Genomic DNA, 21,613 nt, shown 5'->3' on the forward strand with positions numbered 1-21,613 from the left:
TTTAAATGAGTTATATAGTTTACCTTCGATTTCATTTCCTGGATCATATTTATCAAAAGATACAGCAATAACATATGGTGGAATGGATTTTTGTGGTTCACCTCCATGGTGTGGTAGCATAGTATCACAATCTATTGTAGCGTTTTCATGTGGAAAACAAAGGACTCTTGGCAAAAATACCCCACACAACACAAACACGAAGAAGGGATATCTGTCCATCTGTGGAAAAACAGAAAGCATAGAGAAGTCGCTATGGCTATATCTACACTTAAAATGGAACAGTGGTGCAGCTGCACCACTGTAGCGCTTCAGCATAGACACTTACAAGAGCACCAGGAGACGTTTACTAAACCCCCAGGTCTGTGGATCCCATGTTTTGGTTCAGGCCTCTCTATAGTCAAGCCATATCCAGTTTAAAAGCCTGTCCCTCAGCATGCTTCTTGTTAAGAAAAATCATGACTGGTGGGGTCTCTTCCCATCCCTTCTACTGCCAAATGTTTGCCAGGAAATTTATTGTTAAATCCCCTGTTAAACTCTTAGTTTGATTTTTTTGTTACTGTATATATCTCAGAGAAGTTAAGACTAAATGCCACTCAGATGTACCACTTCACAAACAAATAATGATGGGGAGCAGGAGTGAAAATACATCCAGGCTGCAGAGAACTTCAATGAGACAAAAAGTTGGGGGAGAAGGACGTATTCTTGTAATTCACCTCAGTGGTGGCACAAATGGTGCAATCTCTTGAAGAACAGAGAGAACATTTTCTAAAAGTTTGCTAAAGCTTGTAAAATTAGATTTTATTGCCCAACTGTCTAAGCAAACTTAATATTGAGCCATGCCACCACATAATTTGATTCAGTCATTAAACCTCATGAATATTCTACTCTGTCCCAGTTATAATTGTGCAGGTACATTCTGAAATCCCAAATATTATTTAAAAGCCCTCCCTATTTTTCATGTCTGCCTGTTGGTGCGTTGTCTTGTGGTGACATGTTAGGCTATAGAATAAATCAAAAAGGAGACATTGGCTCAAGATTTCTTAAAGGATTTCTAACACTATCTACAAGGGATGTCTGTCCTTTTTCCATTGAGCCATATTTCTGCATCCACATTTAGAATAGAAGAATATTTGATTTTGTACATATGTGGAAAAAAGAGTAAACTACCTTGTAAAAAGGGGAAGGCAGAATCAGATGTAAGAAAAATCTAAAAAGCTGATGCAAGGGACCAAGAATATACCGGGTTAACTTTGAACTGAAATTAAATGCCTTGCCAACAAGGCACCATGTCAGCAGATAACAAAATGGACAGTTGTGAGGTCTGCATCATAATATACCTCATGAGGAGAAGCTGATGAGGGTCTGTGAAATGCCACAATCAATAAGACATCTAAATAAATAACCATGTCTTTTAAAGAAGAGACTCTCTCCCTGAAACTCTCATAGAAAATGCTATTTAAATGGAAATCTTGTAAGTATTATGTTCAGAAATGTTCAGGTGGGTGCGGTTACTAACTTCCCTGTGAAAATTTTGACTTAGCCCACTTCTAATTAAAGTTTAAGTATAGCATGTGGTGCTACAGTATTAACTGCTGCTATAAGCTGTGATTTAATAAGAACTAGTCTTTGTGTTGTTGAGATCCTTCTGTTTGACTCATATCATAGGTAGAAGTGTTTTGGTTTCTATTAGTTGCTTTATTTTTAAGCATAGCATCCATGGCATTTAAATTAGCTGAGACTAGAAAATTCACCCTAAAATACTTGTTTTCTGGAGCTATTCTGTAGTTAGATGTACTCTGGTCTGTCATGCAAGAAAACTGGCCTTAAGTTTCTTATTTTCTCAATTTCTGGATAGTAAGGAGACTGAGGACCAAAGGCAGCATGCTGAACCATGAGTGATAGGGACTTCTGTCTGCATCAGCCCTCTGATCCTTCAGATGAAAAGCAATACAAAGAATTTGTAAGAGGAAGTCCATTCATTCTGGTCAGGAGATATATCTGTGACACGGAATCTTGGGAACTAGGTTAAAAATGAGCAAAAATGGTGGATATCTTAACACCTTATTAAATTTCGAGTCTGGACTAGAGATAAGTGCAGAAAGATCCCAAAAGAAAAAAACTCCCATGGAAATTTTGTTTTAATACAGAGATTCCAGTGTAATTATAATTTCTTGCTGGCATAAAGCTATAAGTTTTTTCCATGAAAATATTCTTCTGATACAAACTTAAAAATTAATATTTGTCAAATGCAACAAGGCAAATTTTATGGAAAAATGTTATTTTCATGTTTCTAAGAGTTTTTTTTAAAATATACAAAACATTAACTGTGCCCTCAGATACATATAGTCAGCCCCCACTGATTGCAGTGACCTATTTGGCACATATCTAATGGCAAAATTCTAATTCTTTTCTTTGCGATCCCCATCCTGGATACATTCTCTTCTAAATACTTACATGGCCCTCATCACTGTAGTCTCTAATCCCCGGCCTTCAAAACCTCCAGCCACATTTAATTTAGCATAACTTCACACCAACATAAGTCCCTGTAGATATATTTAATTATTTCAGTATTGACCCTACCCCTGTCCTAAATCTGGGGGGTGGGGGGCGGTTCAGATACAGACAATTGAGTGACTTGATTGCCATTGTCCCACAGAATCTTGGGCAAACCCTTAAATCAAGACTAAAAATGTTTAAAAACAAAGCCTTAAAATATAATGAACAATGTCACTTTAATTAAATCTAAACACTTCCCTTTGAAATATAGCCTGGATGAGCCCTTCCATGCTTGCAGTTTAGGGGTCAATCCTGCATCCCTAAACCCAACAGACACCCTCTTCCCAGACTCATTCTTTTCAAACATCCTTCTCCTTCCCTTGTTAGTACTAAATCCTGTTTATTAGCCATACATACACTCTAAAGCAGTGGTAGGATTCCTGCAGCCCCTGGGCCACAGGTGGCCCACCACTGCTCCTCAGCCTTTGGGAACAAACAGCATCTGATCAGATTACATCTTCCCTCCAAAATCCCAGCAATGTACCTTATTGGTTGAGTCCTGATCAGTGAACAACCCCTGGATCCTCTATGGTCAGTGTAGAACAGCTGCAGCTGTGAAGTGCAAGAACCTGAACAAAGAAGGAGACAGAAATCAAGGCAGAAGTGGAAGGATCCACCAATCACAAACAGGGTGGGGAAAGGCAAGCAGCCAATCAGTGACACTGGCATCTCCACCATGGAAATTAGGACACAACAGATGGAATTCTCCCATCCAGATGGGGCAATAACAACACATACTGATCACAAATGAGTCATGCCTTCTCTGACCTTAAAGCCATGACTGCTATTGGGATACATAAAACTTCTGAGGGATGATGGCTTAAAGCAACATTTATTGGCTAAAATCTCTGGGAAAATACACATGCAAGTGAAAGTTCTATATATTCTATTCTATTTCACTTTAGCTTCTTGACTCCTGTCTTCAGCTTTTCACTGTTTCACCCCAGTATTGCAGCATGGAACATTCAGTTTGGGGGGATGCTAGTAAGTTTCCCCTGCATCCTGCCTCTCCCAAAGAGACAAATGAAGCTGGATTGTGCCATCTGATATTTTTAAAAAGGTTTTGTGGGAAGGTGTAATGCTAACAGCATCACTACAGTGCACCATCAGTGTTAAAACAATACTGATAAGGCTAGTTACATGTTTGTGTTTGCTATAATATTGGTAAGACATTGTACAAAGGCAGCTAGGGGAGACGTAGGCCATTAGGTCATGAGGCAGTGACTGTAAACCTAGTATCTTGATTCTATAAGGAATATTGCCTCTCTCTTCTGGTTTATTTCAGAGGAACTTGTGTTTGAGCTGAGTCATAGACAGGGATTCATGTATTCCACCCCGACTGTAGAATCTAGACTTTTGGTTTGGGCTTTTTTGTTTCTGATCTTTGTACAGAAAACCTTGAAAACATAAACAGAATGTAAATTGTTATAGTGTTGTCCTCCTGAGTCTGCAGAGAGTCTGAAACAAAAGTTCTAAGAGAGGGATGAAATTCTTCATTCTCATTGGGTTATTAATTAAAGATGACATTTTAACTGTCAGCATTTAATTATGTTACTGTTGATCATGTTAGCATAAATATCCAGTCAATGTGCTTACCATACATTCCCAAACTCCCACCTCTGTTCCAAAAGCCCCCACCCAACTGCCAAAACCTCCAGGATTCTTCTGATAGCTTCTGTGAAGCTATCATGTATTGATGTATTGTCCATTAAAAATAATCTTTGTTGTACTGAAAACTGAAAACATTGGAAAGCATAAGATTAATTCTATTTAAAATAAACACAGAGTGAAAACTGTGGTTATCATTTAAAAACATCAGTGTTTAGTATCCACATGAAGCTGCTGCTCAATTTTCAGTCCACAGCATAGAAGCGCCACATAATCTAGGGACTTGGCAGCAAAATTTAGGTCCTATGTGCTGTGGAATACAAAGGACTTTGGTAGTAGAACAGTGGTGGGAGATGAACTGTTTGCAGTATTCTTTCATAACCGGTCAGATGTCACAAGGTTTCACAGCTGATGTTGCTTAACCGATTCAAGAAGCCTAGTGTTTTTTCAAAGAGCTCCAAGCACAGGTGAAGTCCTTTGGCCAATGCACGATAATAATGTGTGGAAATCTGACTGATTGAATCCACATTTCTTCTCTTCTTTTCCCTCTCTAAAGTGCTATGCACACCTGTAGCGCTATATAAATAATAATGGGCCACATCGTAAAGTTCTTACTTAGGTGATGCCAATGGGACTTTCACACGGGTGTGAATTAGTAGAAATGGAGCACACTACACACATTCCTCTGAAGATTCATTTTAAAACATTAAAAAATATTAAATTGAAAATGAAGGAGCCATACACTAATAGGAATAATTTATGCTAATAGTGTCATGAGAAAGCTATGCATCAGTATCCCTCCAAACCACACCCTTATGTGGTTTATTGCAGCTGTACATTTACATGCTGCCTAAGATGTCAAGGGACATGAGTAGCATGTGTAAGGGTGATACTTGTTTCATTTTTATCTTATGCATTGTGCAATATAATGCAGCTCATGACCTGACGTAGTTTCTCTGCGTACTTTTAAGATAGGTATTTGGGTGTAACTGCTAACACATGTAGTATGTCTTGTAATGCAGTCACATCTAATTAACTACCATTTTCAGGTGATTTACCTTGCCTCACCATAGTAGATTATTTTACACCCAGCCATGGGTTCACAATTTAAACATCCATTCACCATGCTGAGGGTATGCTACAGAACTGGGATGTGATTATAAGATTACACCCATGAGACAGAAAAGCCATAATATTGACGTACGGTATCATTAATTTTCCATTCATAGGCAATCTAAAGGGTTTTTCTTACGCAAAACACCTATTAGAATCACTGCATGTTTGTGTTTGCAAGTATTTTATATCATGTCCAGGATACTGTAATCACAGTGTATGGATGAGAAAGGCCATTTGGAAAATCAGTGTTGTGGCCAAGGGGACACAGACACAATTGTGTAAATTATGTTGATGTAAAGTGTATATATGTAGCCTGCTAGATCTGAATTGTTTTGGCCCCCAATTAGGGGGCTTTAACTCAATCTGCAGCAGTTTATGCTTTTAGTTCTGGAAATCCCTGGTTCAATTGGTGTGTTGGTTGAGAGGGTAGCTGACACAGATGCTGCTCACAATGGAAGCAGGCATACTCTGACTATACCCAGAGATTGTCATGGAAATGAAGAATTGGTTATGCCCATGTCTTATACATGACTACTAAGAAAGAAGACTTTAAAGGCATTTAAAACCTATTCTTTACTAAACTGACCAGATGTGTGACATGAGAATGTGGGAAGCAGTACGTTATTACTAGAAGGTAGTGATGATGGATATATTGTGTTACTAATAGTTGACACCTTCATGACAGTAAAGACAGATGTCCTAATTCAGAGGTAATGTGTAAATTAGGGCCCCTTCCATTGCCTTAGATCCCCTTGCATTCAAGTAGACTTATTTTCATCTAATGTATCAATATTTAAAGGAGTTTAATTGGTGTAACTGCATCCTGTGTAGCTGAAAGAAATTGGTGGAAGGTTTAACTTAATAATAGCTCTCAACCTACCTTAGCATACACTTTTCTTTTGACTCCTCAGCCTGCAAATTATGCCAACTTACACACCCATAGAGATCAGTAGAGTGGATATAAGTATCTCGAAGGGATTCTGAGCAGAAGGGGGCATATGGGCTTGGTGTATGGAGGTCTAACACATCATCTGTGAATTTGGTGAGGATGCAGCTGTGTTGTGACGATGTAAAACAAGAGACATTTTTCATCCTCCAATCTCATGTTCTCTTTTAGTACAGTTTCTGCTATTTATCTCTACAGCAAGAGAAAGAGATATATCTAAAGAAGACAAGAGAAATATTTGCTCCAGCTGCCAAACAAGATATCTCATTATAGAGGGGTGCCTAGATCACCAGATGTTCCTCTTTGATTTCTTCCATTGTAGGCAGTTCAAAGCTGAGGAATATGCAGTACAGGAAGATAAGGAAAATACTGCATGGGGTATTCCTGTGAGGACATGGGTGAGGCTGCAAGAAGGCTACTAGCTAAAGATGAAACAGAAAGACCCAAACAGGCTCTTTTTCATTCAGAGATGGAAATTTTAGGTGGATTTTTTAAACAGGGTTCAACTGGCTTAACTTTGATCTCACTGAAGTCAATAGGAATTAGCTGACTTCAGCAGAAGCAGAATTTGGCTAATGCTTAGTACTTTTGAAAATTCCACTCTGTAACTTTCTCCCTCTTTCAGTATGTGGCATTACTGTTGGTGATCAGCCACCAGTGGTGATTATGGTTATGGGGAGAAAAAATGATATGGTTAAGATGAAGGACTGGGGTTCTATTCCCTGTTCTACCACCCACTTCTGGGGTGAATTGGGGTAAATCACTTAATCTCTCTGTGTTTCAGTTTCCTCATCTGTAAAATAGGGATGATGATCCATACCTAACTCATAGAATGGTGGGAGGCTTAATTACTGGTTGTGAAGTACTTGAGCTCCTCAGATAGAAGGGGAGGTATGAGTGCACAGTAATTGCCTGATTATTGTGTTTGCTGTGAAGGTTTTTGAAGAGTCACTGTGGCATCACTGTCACAGCTCTGTCTGCAGCATGCAGGGAAGCTTGGTCAATCAGGTTAGTCACTGAGCCAGGAACGAAGGTTTGTTTGTGCTTTAAATAAATTGTGTTTACTCACACTTCCCTTCTTTTTGCTGTGCTCTTCTCACTGCTAGGATGGCACCTCCTCCTGGTCACTCTGGGAAATAGCTCGCCAGCTCAACACCGCGTCCCATGGTTGCACACCATCACTCTGTCTCTCTCTGCCAGTCTGCAGCCCCTCTCTTGCTCCATGAGCTGCTGCTGCCTCTTTGTGACTCAGCCCTCTGGCCAGGTCACTGTTGTGGTTTCCCCTTCCAGAGGGGAGTATCACGGTTCCTGCCCTCCAGCAGCCTCTGGCAGTCTTCTGCTTCATTGCCATTCCCACAATGTCTGGTAAAGGAACCCAGGCCCACCCTCCACTCTGGGTTCTGGCTCAGAGACCCTCTACACAGAGATGCTCTAACGCTCCATTCCTTGCACCTTGCTGCCTTCCCCTGCGCTGCTGCCATATCTCCTTAATTTGTATGAACAGTTACCATCCAAGATGACCTAGAGTCTGAACCACGACCAGCTCTAGGCACCAGTAAAGCAAGCATGTGCTTGGGGCAGCACAGTTCCAGGGGCGACATTCTGGTTGCTGGCCAGGCTGGGCTGCGTGTCGCGCAGTAGCAGGGCCAGCAGACAGCGCCGCTAGTGAGAGCAGCGCGGAGGTGCAGAGACCACGGTCTGGGAATGTGGCAGTGAGCGCATGATGGCCAGGTAGCGCTCAAAGCTGAGGCAGCCCAGGCAGAAGGCAGAGGCGAACATATTGAGCAGCACCAGGTAGCTGCTGAGCTTGCACAGCGCAGAGTCGAAGGGCCAGTGGAAGCGCAGCACCGTGTAGGTGGCCCACAGCGGCAGGTTCACCATAAAACCCAGGTTGGCCAGTGCCAGGTTGCCAGTGTAGGTGTTGTTGGAGCGGTGCGGCGCTTGGCCCATGGGCCTCCCCACACGATAAAGATCATCAGCCTGCTGCCCGACAGCCCCAGCATGAAGACCAGCATGTAAAGCACAAGCAGCAGCAAGGACACCTCCCAGTCCACTGGCCACTCACACTGAATGCCTGGTCTGCTCTTGTTCGCCTCCCCGTAGTAATAGTAGGGCTTGCCGCCCAGCGGGTCTATGGCTGTGTCCTCTATAGCCCTGCACTGTGCCCCACCATCATCTATAAAGGGGGCTTCCGCTACTGTCTCCGCCCCCTGCGGCACACCTGGAGAGCCACCCCTGGCTGCCGCTCTGCCAGCCCAGCCTTCCGGGGCCAGGCTATCGCAGGCCAGGGTCCTGCCCTTCTTCCCAGGCACACCCCAGTCCAGAATCCCAGCCCCTGACCCAGGCACATCACTTTTCCCCCCACTTCCAGAGTACCCCCACCCCCTGCCTCCCAGCACAGAACGAAGCTTGAAGAGAGACAGAAAGGGAACAAGAGGGCTCCTGTTTGCTTGAGTTGGGGGGTGAGTGGAATCCCAGGGGAGCCAAAACAAAAAACAAAAAAAAAGAGACATTGAAAAGTGCAAACATGTGTGAGAGCCAAAAAAAAAAAGGGGGGCAGGGTTCCAAATTTTTTTTTTGCTTGAGTTGGCAAAAAACCTAGAGCCGGCCTGGTGTCAAGTATAGACATACCCTCAGATTGGCACTTCCTGTCTCTGGGCTGATGATTTAACTCCTAGCACCTTCCCTAGAGGACTTATTCTCTCTTCTGGAAGCTCCCATGCAAAAAGGATTGGAGTCCATAGTGGAATTTTCAAGCATTGTCACAGGGTGCTGTGCCCCCCACAACACATGCTCCTCCCTGTGGACAGTCAGATTCATTGGGGGTAGCATAGTACAGATTGATGTTACTTCCCTGTTGCCCTTTTTTATGTTTCAGAAAATGTTGGGTCTTGAAGGAACTCCGTCAATCCCATGCTCCTGTATAGCATCAAACCTAGAGATTTCGCCCAAAATTGTCAAACTTGAATGCCCAAATTTAGTCACTGAGATCAATGAAATTACTTGGAGCTGCAGTTGCTCAGCATCTCAGCATCAAATCTGAGCACTTTTCAGATCCCTTTATATGAATATCTGTGCCTACAGACCCACAAATTTGATAATTTTGGCTTTCATTAGCACTGCCTTCTCTGGTCCCAATCTTTGTTTTACTTTATTTGGCCTTCCATTGCTTTAATTCGGAAGAGAATGTGGCATCATCCCTTCTTCCACACTTGCATCTAACCCTCACTCCCTGTTCAATGAAAAAGGGAGATGCTTCTCTTTTTTCTTTATAACGGAATGTAATGCTTCAGAAAGAGCTTAGGCTGACAGCTCAGGTAATGTTAGTCTTCTTTTAAGCCACCGGCCAGACACACTACAGGAAGCAATCACATGAGAGGTTTCCTCACAACATCCCTCTAGCCATATCTAGAGAGTCCACTAAGGCACCAATATTAGGGTAATTATTTCTATTGCTTTTAAAAATAAGTGTTTGGCACTGGAGGACCTGAGAAAATGGGAAGATGACCCAGAATGTGAGAGGAGGGAGGCTCTGCGAATTGCTAGCTGCACCTCTAGAGGGTGTGTCATTGTATTTTTCCTATAACTGAGCCACAGACAGAGAACTAGTAAAATAGATACTTTGTTATGAAAGCATTGAGCCAGAGCCTCTGGTCTGTCACAGCTGTGCTCAGTACAGGACCTGTGGAGACACAGGGGAGCTTTATGGCCCTGGATCTGGGTACTGGCTGGAAATGCTCCAGTCCCTGGAGTGAAAAAACAAAACAAAACAAAAATGACCCAAATTTTCACTAATCTACTTCTGGCTGCCTACAGCCCCAAGGGGCCATTCCAACCAACAGCCAAAGGAAACCAGAGTGGACAGGTGCCCTGACTGTGTACCTTTCCCCAGAATACCTCCTGTGCCAGGGATCAAGAGGAGTGTAGCTAGTTCTCTGCCACTCAAGGTTTCTCTTAAGCCAGAAGAATTCCCATGTATCTGGGGAAGCTTGCTTTCTGATTGCTTTGCTCCATGAGAGAAACAAAAAGCAGCAAAAGGTTCTCTTCTTTCTGCACCTAGCAACATTTGACAGCAACTACCTGTCCCACTGTACTCTCATGCTCTGTCATCACACCAACCGTGGTGGCGAAGCACATTAGCTTATTGCTTTTTCTAAAATGATCAGCAGTTAAATAGTAAATTATAACATTTAAACTAAGATCATAAGGCTTCAGATTTAAGACTCCACTGAGATGAAAGGGGCACTTCCTATCCTTAGAGTTCTTGTTTCAGGCTGTCTGCAGACTCAGGCAGACATCATTCACATTTTTTATTTGCCACTATAAGGACTAGAAACATTTTGTTACCTTAAATATTAAATTCTGGAGCATAATTATGCGGCAATTTCAGAAAGAAAGGCAACTAAGGACAATTTATGTAGGTCTATAATTACACGAGACCCTGCAGATGTTGAACCTAATGCTAATTTAGTTTTACTAAATAATGGATCCTGTTGTTTTGGTGCTTTCTCTGTGCCTAATGGAGGTTTGGACCTGGATGCAAGGAGCTGTCTGAAATTAAATCCAGACAAAACAGAAGTGATGCTCATGTATAAAGGGTTTCTTCTGTAGTCTCAGAAGGGAATTGTATCAGCATCTTCAGTTAAGGAATGTAGTGCCATGCTTTTCCACTATGGGTTGCTGTCTATGTATTCAACTAGACACCTTTATGATCCTGGATATATAGAGAAGAAAGGATCCAATTCTGTTTTACTCCCACTCCACCCCCCATTTGAGGCTGACCAGGAGTCTGTAAACTAGTTGGCTACCTAAAGATGACTCAAGTCACCCAATGTATAATCAGAATATAAACAGCAAAAAGGTATCTCACTGCCTTCTTTAGGATGAAGGCACTGTACATGAGAGACTCCTCCCTCTTTGCCTCTGTCTATGTGAGAGTAAAGCAAATTTCTCCCTAGCACAATCACTCGGGAATCTGAAATTGTCAGCATTGGGTATGTTTTGCAGAACATCATTGGGCGGGGCATGTTTTTGTAAAACCAAAACTAGGTTTGAAATCAGTTTTGGTTTTGGATTCACTGTGTCAGTTTCAGAGGTGATATAAAACGTTATACACAAGTTAGATGCCTGTGCAATAATGCAGACTTCTGTACACGTAGCACCTTAGGGCTAGTCTACACTACTGCAGTAAATGAATCTAACGTATGCAAACATCCCTTATGCTTTCTCAGGGAGGTGGAGTACACAAACAGATGGGAGAGTGCTCTTCCATTGATTTAGCATAATTTCACCAGACCTGCTAAATCAACACTCGCTGCATTGATTGCAGTGGTGCCGATCTACCGGCAACTGTAGACACACCCTTACTCCTCCTTGCAGCCTTTTACTGATGAGAGTGTAAATGGAAAGGAGTTCAAGATGATATAACCTATAGGCCAAGCAGCAGGATGAAAGGTGTAAGTTTAAATAGTGTACAGGCTACTTTAACTTAAAACCTACTTGTGAAGCCTGCTCTAAAATGAATCTAAATTGATGTAAGCACATACTAAGGGGCCAGAAAGGAAGAGAGAAAAGCATGTAAGGTCTGGTCCCTTCTATGAACTGTTGGCACATTTGAATACAGTTGTCAATAATCATATTACATAATACAGGGGCACTCTTTATATCAGGACAAATCATGTCAGCAAATCTCGGAGTCTGACCACAATTAGCTGATATGATGATGTACATGATTTGTCCTGGCCCACACTGAGTGTTAAACTGTGTTCAGACTCTAGGTCATCTTGTGTGGTAACTGTTCACACATAGACCAGGCTTTAGGTCCAGGAGTTGCTTCTTTTGCTCTTTTCTGGCCTCTTGGTGTGTGGTTACACCAGCTTGGACCCATTTGGACTTCTTTACACCCAATTAAGCTGGTCTACTTGGGAGCACTCAGGAAAGTTAAACCAAATTAATTTTTCAAGTGGACTAATTAAACTGCATTAAACCCTTATATGGAAACAAAGCAAAATAAGCCAACTTAAGGCCACTTCAGTTCTGAGTGTAAGTGTCCACACAGGGGTTTAATGCAGTTTAACTAATCCAGTTTAAATTTCCACCTTTAGTTAATTTGGATTAATGTTCCTGCATGTCCTCATGCAGACAAGAAGTGTCAGGTAGGGAAGGGGATATGACTTTTATGTTGGTAAGTGGGTGGGACTTTAAGGGCCAAATTCTGTTCTGACCTATTTCCTATGCAATCCCACTGTAGTAAATGTGTTTGCAAGAGTGTAAATAGACCAGAATTTTACTAAAATTGAGTAAGCCTAAATGAGTATATGGCTCTGTCTACACTATGGAGCCTGTTCTGGCATAGCTATGCCAGCATATCCTCCAGTGTAGAGGCAGCGTACACCAACAAGAGTTTTTCTGTTAGGACTTGTCTACACATAAACTGCTATGGCTGCACAGAGACAATGCTACCTACCTCTAGTTGGTTTAAGTGTCCATACAAAGAGATTGTACTGTTTTTTTTTCTTTTTCTTTTTACTTAAAATTCAATTTAGTTAGGCTTTGTGTACACTTAAAGTTAATACTGACATAGCTGTGTCGGTCAGGGGTGTGAAAAATCCCTGACTGTAGAACTGATAAATGAAATTGTTTTAAATTTATTAATGTAACTTTTGTTCATCATCCACACTACACTTGCCTACACTGTAACTTCTGTTCCGTATTGTAATTCAAACCCCATTTTAAAACACTCACTCCATTTTGTAAAAGCTTCCTCCAACCTTCATTTTTGCAAACTCTGCTGTAATCTTATTAGTTTAGTTTAAATGTGTGAATGAGGTATGTATGGATGACAGAATCAACCTCCAGCCCCAGCCTGTCCTGATGAGATAAAGTTCAAATACCAACGGCTGAAGACCTAGACAACAGCCCTAAGCAAAGTAAGAAGCATCCACCCCAAAAAGAAAAGGACAACAGAACAACAGAAGGAAGATCAAAGCCAAGTTCAAGGCTGAAAGTCACACCTGCAATTGATGGGTGATCAATCCAAACCCAGAGGCAGCGTGACACAGCAAGACCTATAGACTTTGAATCCAAACTAAAAGCCTATAAAAAAGAAGGGTGAGATGAGAGACTCTGGGTAACATTCTGCTGCCAACATGGAAGGACATTGGTGCCTGCCCAACAGAGATCCAGCTTGTCCTTGTGCCCAGCTTTCCTGGCCAGTTAGCTGCCACAAGCTACGAACCCAAGCTACAAAATCAAGCTATAAACTTAAGCTATCTTCAGGACTGGTAACTATGCAGCAGCTGCAGAACATCTGATGGATGTGTGTATGTGTGTGTATAGGTATTAGGTATAATGTGTGTGTATAAGAATTAAGATATTAGTTATTAGTCATAAATCAAATTGTTATCATAATAAATGTGGTATCTTTGTCTTGCCCCCTGAAAAGATCCTGTGTAGTTTTGTCTGTACAACATGACCAACATAACTATGGTGACAAAATGCCCAGTGTAGACACCACTACGTCCACAGAAGAAGGCTTCTGTTGACTTAGCTAACATTGTTTGGGGAGGTTGCGTTCCTACACCAGCAGAAAAACTCCTTCCATCAGTGTATGCTGTGCCTGCACTTGGGGGCTATGATGGCATAGGATCTAGAGTACAGACATAACCTTAAATTGATGTAATTTTCTATTTGCGTCCTGTGCCCTTAGCGTCTCATCTGAATGTTGCCCTCAGTCTATATATAGGAATTTGAAATATGTAACACTTTTCAGGGTTATTCTGCTCAGCTGAGACTCCCAAATTAAAAAAGAATTTCCTGTCTCCCTACAAATAATTCTTCTTGTACCCATAGAACTACCAAGGAGTAACAATTTTAAGCATAACACATGCAAAATCCAGCATCAACAATCCAAAAATATGAGTAGGCAAACCCTCTTTCAGTATATAGCCCTTGCACCTTCAACAAAGGAGTTGGTACTTTACTTTCAGGGAGAGCTTAATATTTTCTGTTTCTATCAAAATAACTTCCGTCTCATTTGTATAATGTTGTTTCTCTGAACCCTCTAGGATGATATACACAGCAAGAGACAACACAGTGATCTATTTCTGCTCCCTCAGATTCTGCCAATTTACACCAATTGAGACTCTGTCCCAAAATATCAAATTCCTACTTTGCTGGTATTTAAATAAATCCAGATGTATACAAATGCATACAAGGCATTCACCAAACAAACGTAACACTGACTCACAGGACACAACACTTTACTTCTCCATTCACACAAGGTAATTAAAAAAGACTTAAAATAATTTCAGAGTATAAATTACCAACATATGAAACTCCAGTGCCCTTGCAGCTAAGTATATGAACACCGCCCTGCAAGGTCATTTCCACATATGACTTATAATGAAAGAATACCAACACTTCAATTATTAACTATTTGCCCATTATGCAACCCAATTATGTATTGACCATTGATACAGGCACTTATTTCTCACTTAAAATAAATTAGAAGTTATATGAAATAGACTAGAATAGCAGGGGCACCTGAAGAAGAAGGGGGACACTGGTAAGCAAGAATTGTGACCTGGATAACGTAGGCTTGTTTTGTGACTCACCCTCCATTTCCTGCATGGAGGAAGGTTACACACACCACTGGGATTTGGAGCATCTGTTGGTGGCGGCATTGAGCTAGATCACATATGCTCTGGTGGTTTAGCTGAGTGCTACAGGAACAGAGAGGAGAAGCTTCAAACTGAGGGCTGCTGTGCTATATAAGCCTGCAGTCGAGTACCTGTGAGCTGCCCCTGTGGCTGGCTGCATTAGGAGCTTCTGTGGGAACACAGATGGAAGGCAGTGACTTTCAGGTAATCACTTGCTGCTTTACCCACGGCTGCAAAGAAGAAAGCATTAGGAAGAATGGCTGATTTTCTCTGTTCCGCACTCCACCAAGGCTAATCTGAGGTCCCTAAAGGGGTATTGCTAGTTTGGAACCACTGGATTAGGAGCTGCACTCTGTCTATAGCTCCTTGCTCACACTTGGGCTTCAGTGCACTGTGCTACTTGGGAGTTCTACATCTTCCCTACCACCTCTACTACCATTCCCAACTCAGCTGTTATGTGCTTCACAATTTCCACCTTCTTAACCAGACTTAATAGCTTGTTCGGCTTAGGAGGTACACAGTAATTCTGAGACAAACAGTGGCCTCGTAGGTTCTGAGGATGTCACAAGATGCACACTCAGGTAGCTACTATCTCCTTTATAATTCCACAAGAATGCAAATTGGGCTGGGAGAACAGCAATCAACCTGGGGAGTCAGGCTGAGAACAAGTTGACTGCTAGACGATAGGATGTTCTGCCCTTCTTCATCCACCTGGCTGAACACTTCTCTAGATCAAACTTGAGAGCATGAACACTGGAAATCTGCAAGCTCTTCTTTGAAGATTTTAAATGCCTGCTCATATTTGTCCTTCCATCCAGACTTGTAGAGCATTTTCTTCTTCCTCACGTTTGAGGAGCAGTAATAAAGACAGCATTACTCACAAAACTGCAGTGGTAGCTGCTATCCATGTGCAAACCTTCATCTGGCATTTAGTGGTGGATATTGCCCAGTTTTTAAGAGTCTCTACCTTTCTGGTTCCAGTTTAGATTATCTACTCCCCACAGTGTGTCCTATATGTGCTATCTCAGCCATGCCAAGCTCACGTTTTTCTGTCTTGAGCATTAAGTCCTGCTGATAAGCACTGTCCTTGTGTGTTGTAAGAAAGTGTCCAGTCTCTGACTGTACATAGCTATGTTGTTATAGGCCACTGCAAATTTGTCCAGACCTGTCAGCACTCCATTAATCAGACTCCACAATGTAGCTAGCGCATTCTTCATGCTGACAGACAACATCAGAAGCCCATGTGATCTAATTTAATTTTACAATAGCAGACTCTAGCCTGTCCGCCTATCTTTGTTAAGTCAATTATGGTCACATTCTAGACCAGCCCCAGCTTCTCCTTTAAATAATCTATTCTGGGTATTGGAAAGGCATCTGCCACAATGACTATTCCTTTTATGGTAACCCCTACAAAACAGGTGTATCCATTTGGTTTCAGAATTAGGACTAGTGAAGCCAGGGACTTTTTGATGGCTCAGTGACCCTAGCTGAGTTATGCCAGGTATTATTATTATTCGTCAGGTGACAGCCTGTACTCAGCGCTGTACAAGATACAAATATAAAAACAGTCCTTGTCCCAGAAGGCTTACAATGTAGAACAGGGGTCGGCAACCTTTCAGACATGGTGTGCCGAATCTTCATTTATTCACTCTAATTTAAGGTTTCGTGTGCCAGTAATACATTTTAATGTTTTTAGAAGGTCTTTTTCTATAAGTCTATAATATATAATTAAACTCTTGTTGTATGTAAAGTAAATAAGGTTTTAAAAATGTTTAAGAAACTTCATTTAAAATTAAATTAAAATGCAGAGGCCCTCGGACTGGTGGCCAGGACCTGGGCAGTGTGAGTGCCACTGAAAATCAGCTCACGTGCTGAAGGCGGCACCAGTGCCATAGGTTGCCTACCCCTGTGCTAGGGAGTTCCTAGACAGGAATGGTGGCTAAGGGAGAGGGACAGAGCTTGAAGAGAGAACTGCTTGAGCGGCTCATCTCATTCATGGCTGCAAGATTACCGGCTTCTGCTGTTGCCACCAAAGGACCCGAAATGCCGCCCCCCAAATACTAGCACCCTAGGCGACCACCTAGGGCACCTAATGGGTTGCACCAGCCCTGAACACGGCCCTTTCCCAACCCACACACCAGGGTAAAAGCGTACATGACCTCAGGTGCAATGAAAACTGTTGGACAGCAAGGAGGAAGGAAGGAAAGGCCTTGGGAAGAGAGCTGTTTGTAAATCTTATTTAGATTAAGACTGGAAATAAGGGTAAACTGTCTCAAATTGGTTTTTAGCTGGTTAGTAATTGGCAATGACATCACTTCTTTGATTAAATACTTATACATGTTTTATTAGTGTTTGGATGTAGCAAATTGCTTATCATTTAGGCTCTTTAGGCATGTTTAGAGCAATTGTATAATTACCATTTGGCCATTGGACTTAATAAAGAAATTTATGGTTAAGTTAGTGTTTGGTGGTTTCCCATATTAATATTATTTCAAATATTATCAATCATTTCAATCCCTTGAAAATCAGCCAATTGGTCTGGAGTTGATAGAGTGATGATATTACTTCACTCCATGTTTCTCCCAAAGTCCCCTACTCATTCTGAAATTAAAATCTCTGTTGGCAGATTCCTCCTTGAGAAAATCAATCAGTCAAAGTATCTGTGAACTTATTGGACTTGATGAGACTCAGTGATACACCTTCAAGGTCCAATAATCTACCACTGAGAGGCAAAAGCTTTGCCCTGTTGTGACAGCATGCTTAGTGGTCCCATGAAAGCAATTCCTATCCCTTGAAAGGGAATGGTTTTAATAGGCCTGGGTACAAGGGCAGCTTTCCTATGTCACATGTCTTCCCCGCTCCTCTGTCTTGCATGACACATGGTAATATCCTGTCACACATAAATGGCCAGAAGAAATTCTTAATGATGTGGGCTCAAGTTCTTTTTACCCTATGTGCCCAGCAAGAAGGATGTTCAAGGCAATTTTTAGCAGTTGTGCTCTGTATGTCTGAGGTATAAGGTTGTGGCTTACCCTTTCATTTCCCCCCACTTCTTTCCTGGTGTGTACCTATGCCCAGTAACCACTGTTATCATGACTCAGATTCTAAAGATCACTTAGAAGATCTAGGGGGAAGCAGTCGGTTTTATGTTTTCGGGGCCTCAAGTTCCCTATCAAATATGGTATTTCTGGCTACTCTACTCCACCTGAATGGTCAGGATGCTGCTTTAAATGTGCACAACTCCACTCCCTCAACACACACACACAAAAGCCTATGTCCTTCCATCTTGAAAAATATATATATAGAGAGAATTCTCTCTGGTCCTGTTATGGGCCTGCTTGAAAGACAGCGAGAACAGCTTCTTTAATGGTACGTTGTTTGACAAGCCCAGACTAGAAGTGCGGTTAAGCCTGCAACTGCAAGGGATTGTTGCTGGCATGCAGCATGAGGAACTAGGTGTGACATAGACCTATGTGGTGATGACTTGAACCTGTAGGGAATCTGAGTGTTTCCCATTTTATCATGGCCCTGGCTGGTGCACATCACAAGTTTCTCTGTTCTCTTGTTTAATGGAAACCTCCGTTGCCAACTCTCAAGATTTAATCAGGAATCTCACCATTTCTTGTGCTTTTCTTTAAGCCCCAGATCCTAGAGTCAAGCAGTTATATGAGAGTCTCCGCTTTCATTTTTAAAAACAGTGTGTTTCTAGCCCTCATGCTTGCAGAGACAAGTTGGAAAATGTAATCTGAGCACACCCTAAAGATTCAGAAACTAGAAGGCAAAGACAAAGAACTCAACACTTAAAAAAAAAAATCTCATGACTTTGAATGTTGTGTTTGGCAACACGGCAACTAGCCCTGCTGTTTTGGTGGTTAGGAAAGGAAAGTGTTTCTCAGCTGTGGAACTCACTGTCAACAGAGTTGAGGCTGACCAAGAGTGCTTGCCACCCTGGCTTTATTCATCAGGCTTGCTCCCAGAATATGAGCCATTAAATTGCTGCAGACTGGCCATGGTACTCCTGGAAATAACCACCTGGACTTAACTTCCCCAAAGTAAACAGCTTTAATTCAAGGAGGAAAGTGAAAGAACTTGTCTCTTTCCTAACAATAGTAAATCATTATTTCTTCCCCTGTAACCACTAACACAGGAACTGCGGGGACAAAGTTCACTCTCAGTTCAAAGAATGGGCAAACTTCTGGGTTATTTCTCATTTTAATTAGAACCTTTTCAGTTTTCACCAATCCTCTGTACAACAGGAATGTTGGATAACATGGGACCAATAGCAGGGAATCCAGATACTCTGTGCAATACGGAAAGTTGCTGAGTTGGATTTTTCACTGTAGTGACAAATTTGGAACTGGGTGCAACTCTGAGTAAATTTAATATTGTGACATGGGAAGAGGATCAATCCTTATGCTCCTAAAGAAAGCAATCAGTATTAGTAAAGTAACAATAATCCCACAAAGAGATTGTTACTTATTTGGTGCCCAAATACTAATAGAGACAAAGCTGCATGAGTGCGACTACCAGGGTTGTGGGTACACAACTGGCAGGCTTACAGGGGAGAGGAGAATGGAGATACGAGAGAGAAACACTCGATACATTCACACGATAACTCTCGATAGCCAATATTTAGCAAAACAACCACCACCACTGGACTCTACAAAGGAATGTGTAGCATTTGTGGTGTTCTCATACCAAGGACCTGCGGCTGTTTATCCTGATGCAGGTGTAGATAGAGCTTTGCCAAACACCAGGTACATGTGGGAGAGCTGCAGAGGGAAGGCTTCAGCACATCCTGTTTTGAACGGTTTCATCAGACTTAACCTATAATTATTTTTAGGAGTAGATCTCACAGCACCCCAAGGATATTCACTCTTTCCCCCACTTTGCTTGTCAAGGTTTTTTCCCCACTTTGAACTTTAGCGTCCAAAAAGTGGGGACCTCCATGATCACTTTCAAGCTCAATTACCAGCTTAAATTCGGTACGCTGCCACCAGCCAAAAATATAGTGTTTGGCACACTTCCTGTTCCCCCAAAACCTTCCCTGGGGAACCCAAGACCCAAACTCCTTGGATCTGAACACAAGGAGAAATTAGCCTCCCCCCCCTTTTTCCCCCCAGACTTTCCCCTCCCTGGGTTACCCTGAGAGGCTACACTGATCCAAACCCCTTGAATCTAAAAACAAAGAGGAATTAACCTTCCCCCCCTCCTTTTCCCCCCACCAATCCCTGGTGAGTTCAGACCCAATCCCCTTGGGTCTTAAAACAAGGAAAAAAATCAATCAGGTTCTTAAAAAAGAAAGCTTTTAATTAAAGAAAGAAAAGGTAAAAATTATCTCTGTAAAATCAGGATGGAAAATGTTTTATAGGGTATTCAGATTCATACAGCCTAGAGGGACCTCCCCACCCTCTTAGCCTGAGATTCAAAGTTACAGCAAACAGAGGTAAAAATCCTTCCAGCAAAATACACATTTACAAGTTAAGAAAACAAACATAAGACTAATCTGCCTTTCCTGGCTATTACTTACTATTTTGAAACATGAGAGACTGATTCAGAAAGATTGGAGAAAACCTGGTTGTATGTCTGGTCCCTCTTAGCCCCAAGAGAGAACAACGAACAAAACAAACAGCACAAACAAAGACTTCCCTCCAGCAAGATTTGAAAGTATCTTGTCCCCCCATTGGTCCTCTGGTCAGGTGTCAGCCAGGTTCACTGAGCTTCTTAACCCTTTACAAGTAAAAGAGACATTAACCCTTAACCATCTGTTTATGACACCTGTTTTGAACGGTTTCATCAGGCTTAACCTATAATTATTTTTAGGAGTAGATCTCACAGCACCCCAAGGATATTCACTCTTTCCCTCATTTTGCTCTTAATAACCCCACACCGAATCAATAATTCTTCTAGCCATGGAGCCCTGGGCTTCTTCCAGCTAACCTCACATACAAAGGGGACTCTTTGAAGCAGTTGTCTGCCAAACATACAGAAAGCAAATGGATTTTAGAAAATTAATTCCCCCTAGTTGAGTCAGGAGGGAAAACACAACATACAAGCTCTAAAATGGCCTAACCTGGATTTTTTAATAGTGAGATTAAAAGACACAAGAAAGTAGCTGGTGATAAAACTTCAGTGAAATGAGTTCAGAAAGTCTAGAAAGAAAAATTTTAAGAATAAGTGACGTTCAGAAGGCAGAAAAACTTGCTTGAAATGTTATTCCATAATGAGACTATTTCTAAAAATTGATATAATTAAAAGAAAGTAAAAATAAAAAATAAACAGAATATGAGAGAAAACAAACTGAATTGAGTATTGAAGCAGTTCTTGTCTCTGGGACAATCTAAGACCAGATTCCTGAAAATGGAGCTTAGAAACTAGTAACAACAACGCTGGGATTACTAAGTGACTAATCATCTCATTAGGAGGGTGTCAGCTTCCAAATATGGTGTAATATTTCTAAAAAGGAGCCCACTCCTACACTCCAATGGAATAGTAGAGGCGTGGCTTTGCTTAGAAGAATCTTATTTACCTGGCCTGTGAAATGAAAAGTTGTGTGTGCCAGGCATTAATAATTCCTATTATCTCTCTATAGGTTATCAGACTATTTTGCAATCTCTTATGTGATAGCAATTTATTGTTTCTAAGGGTTTTGCACAGTGGGAGTACTTTTCGTGGCTTTGTTTTCACTTCACATCCAAGTCATATTCTGCTGTTTCCAACAGAGAGT

The 21,613-nt window shown here is 41.7% G+C and overlaps 1 protein-coding gene across 1 annotated transcript in view; it reads right to left on the reverse strand.

Moving 5' to 3' along the window:
- LOC115656774 (hornerin-like) overlaps window positions 1-120 on the reverse strand; it is a 44,571-nt gene extending 44,451 nt beyond the window's left edge. The window contains exon 1 of the mRNA XM_030573923.1: window positions 24-120. Coding sequence (XP_030429783.1) covers window positions 24-120 — 97 coding nt within the window. The remainder of the gene's footprint in view (window positions 1-23) is intronic.
- Between the last annotated feature and the right edge of the window lie 21,493 nt (window positions 121-21,613).

The sequence above is a fragment of the Gopherus evgoodei genome, chromosome 8 (assembly GCF_007399415.2).
Source record: "Gopherus evgoodei ecotype Sinaloan lineage chromosome 8, rGopEvg1_v1.p, whole genome shotgun sequence".
Lineage (NCBI taxonomy): Eukaryota > Metazoa > Chordata > Testudines > Testudinidae > Gopherus > Gopherus evgoodei.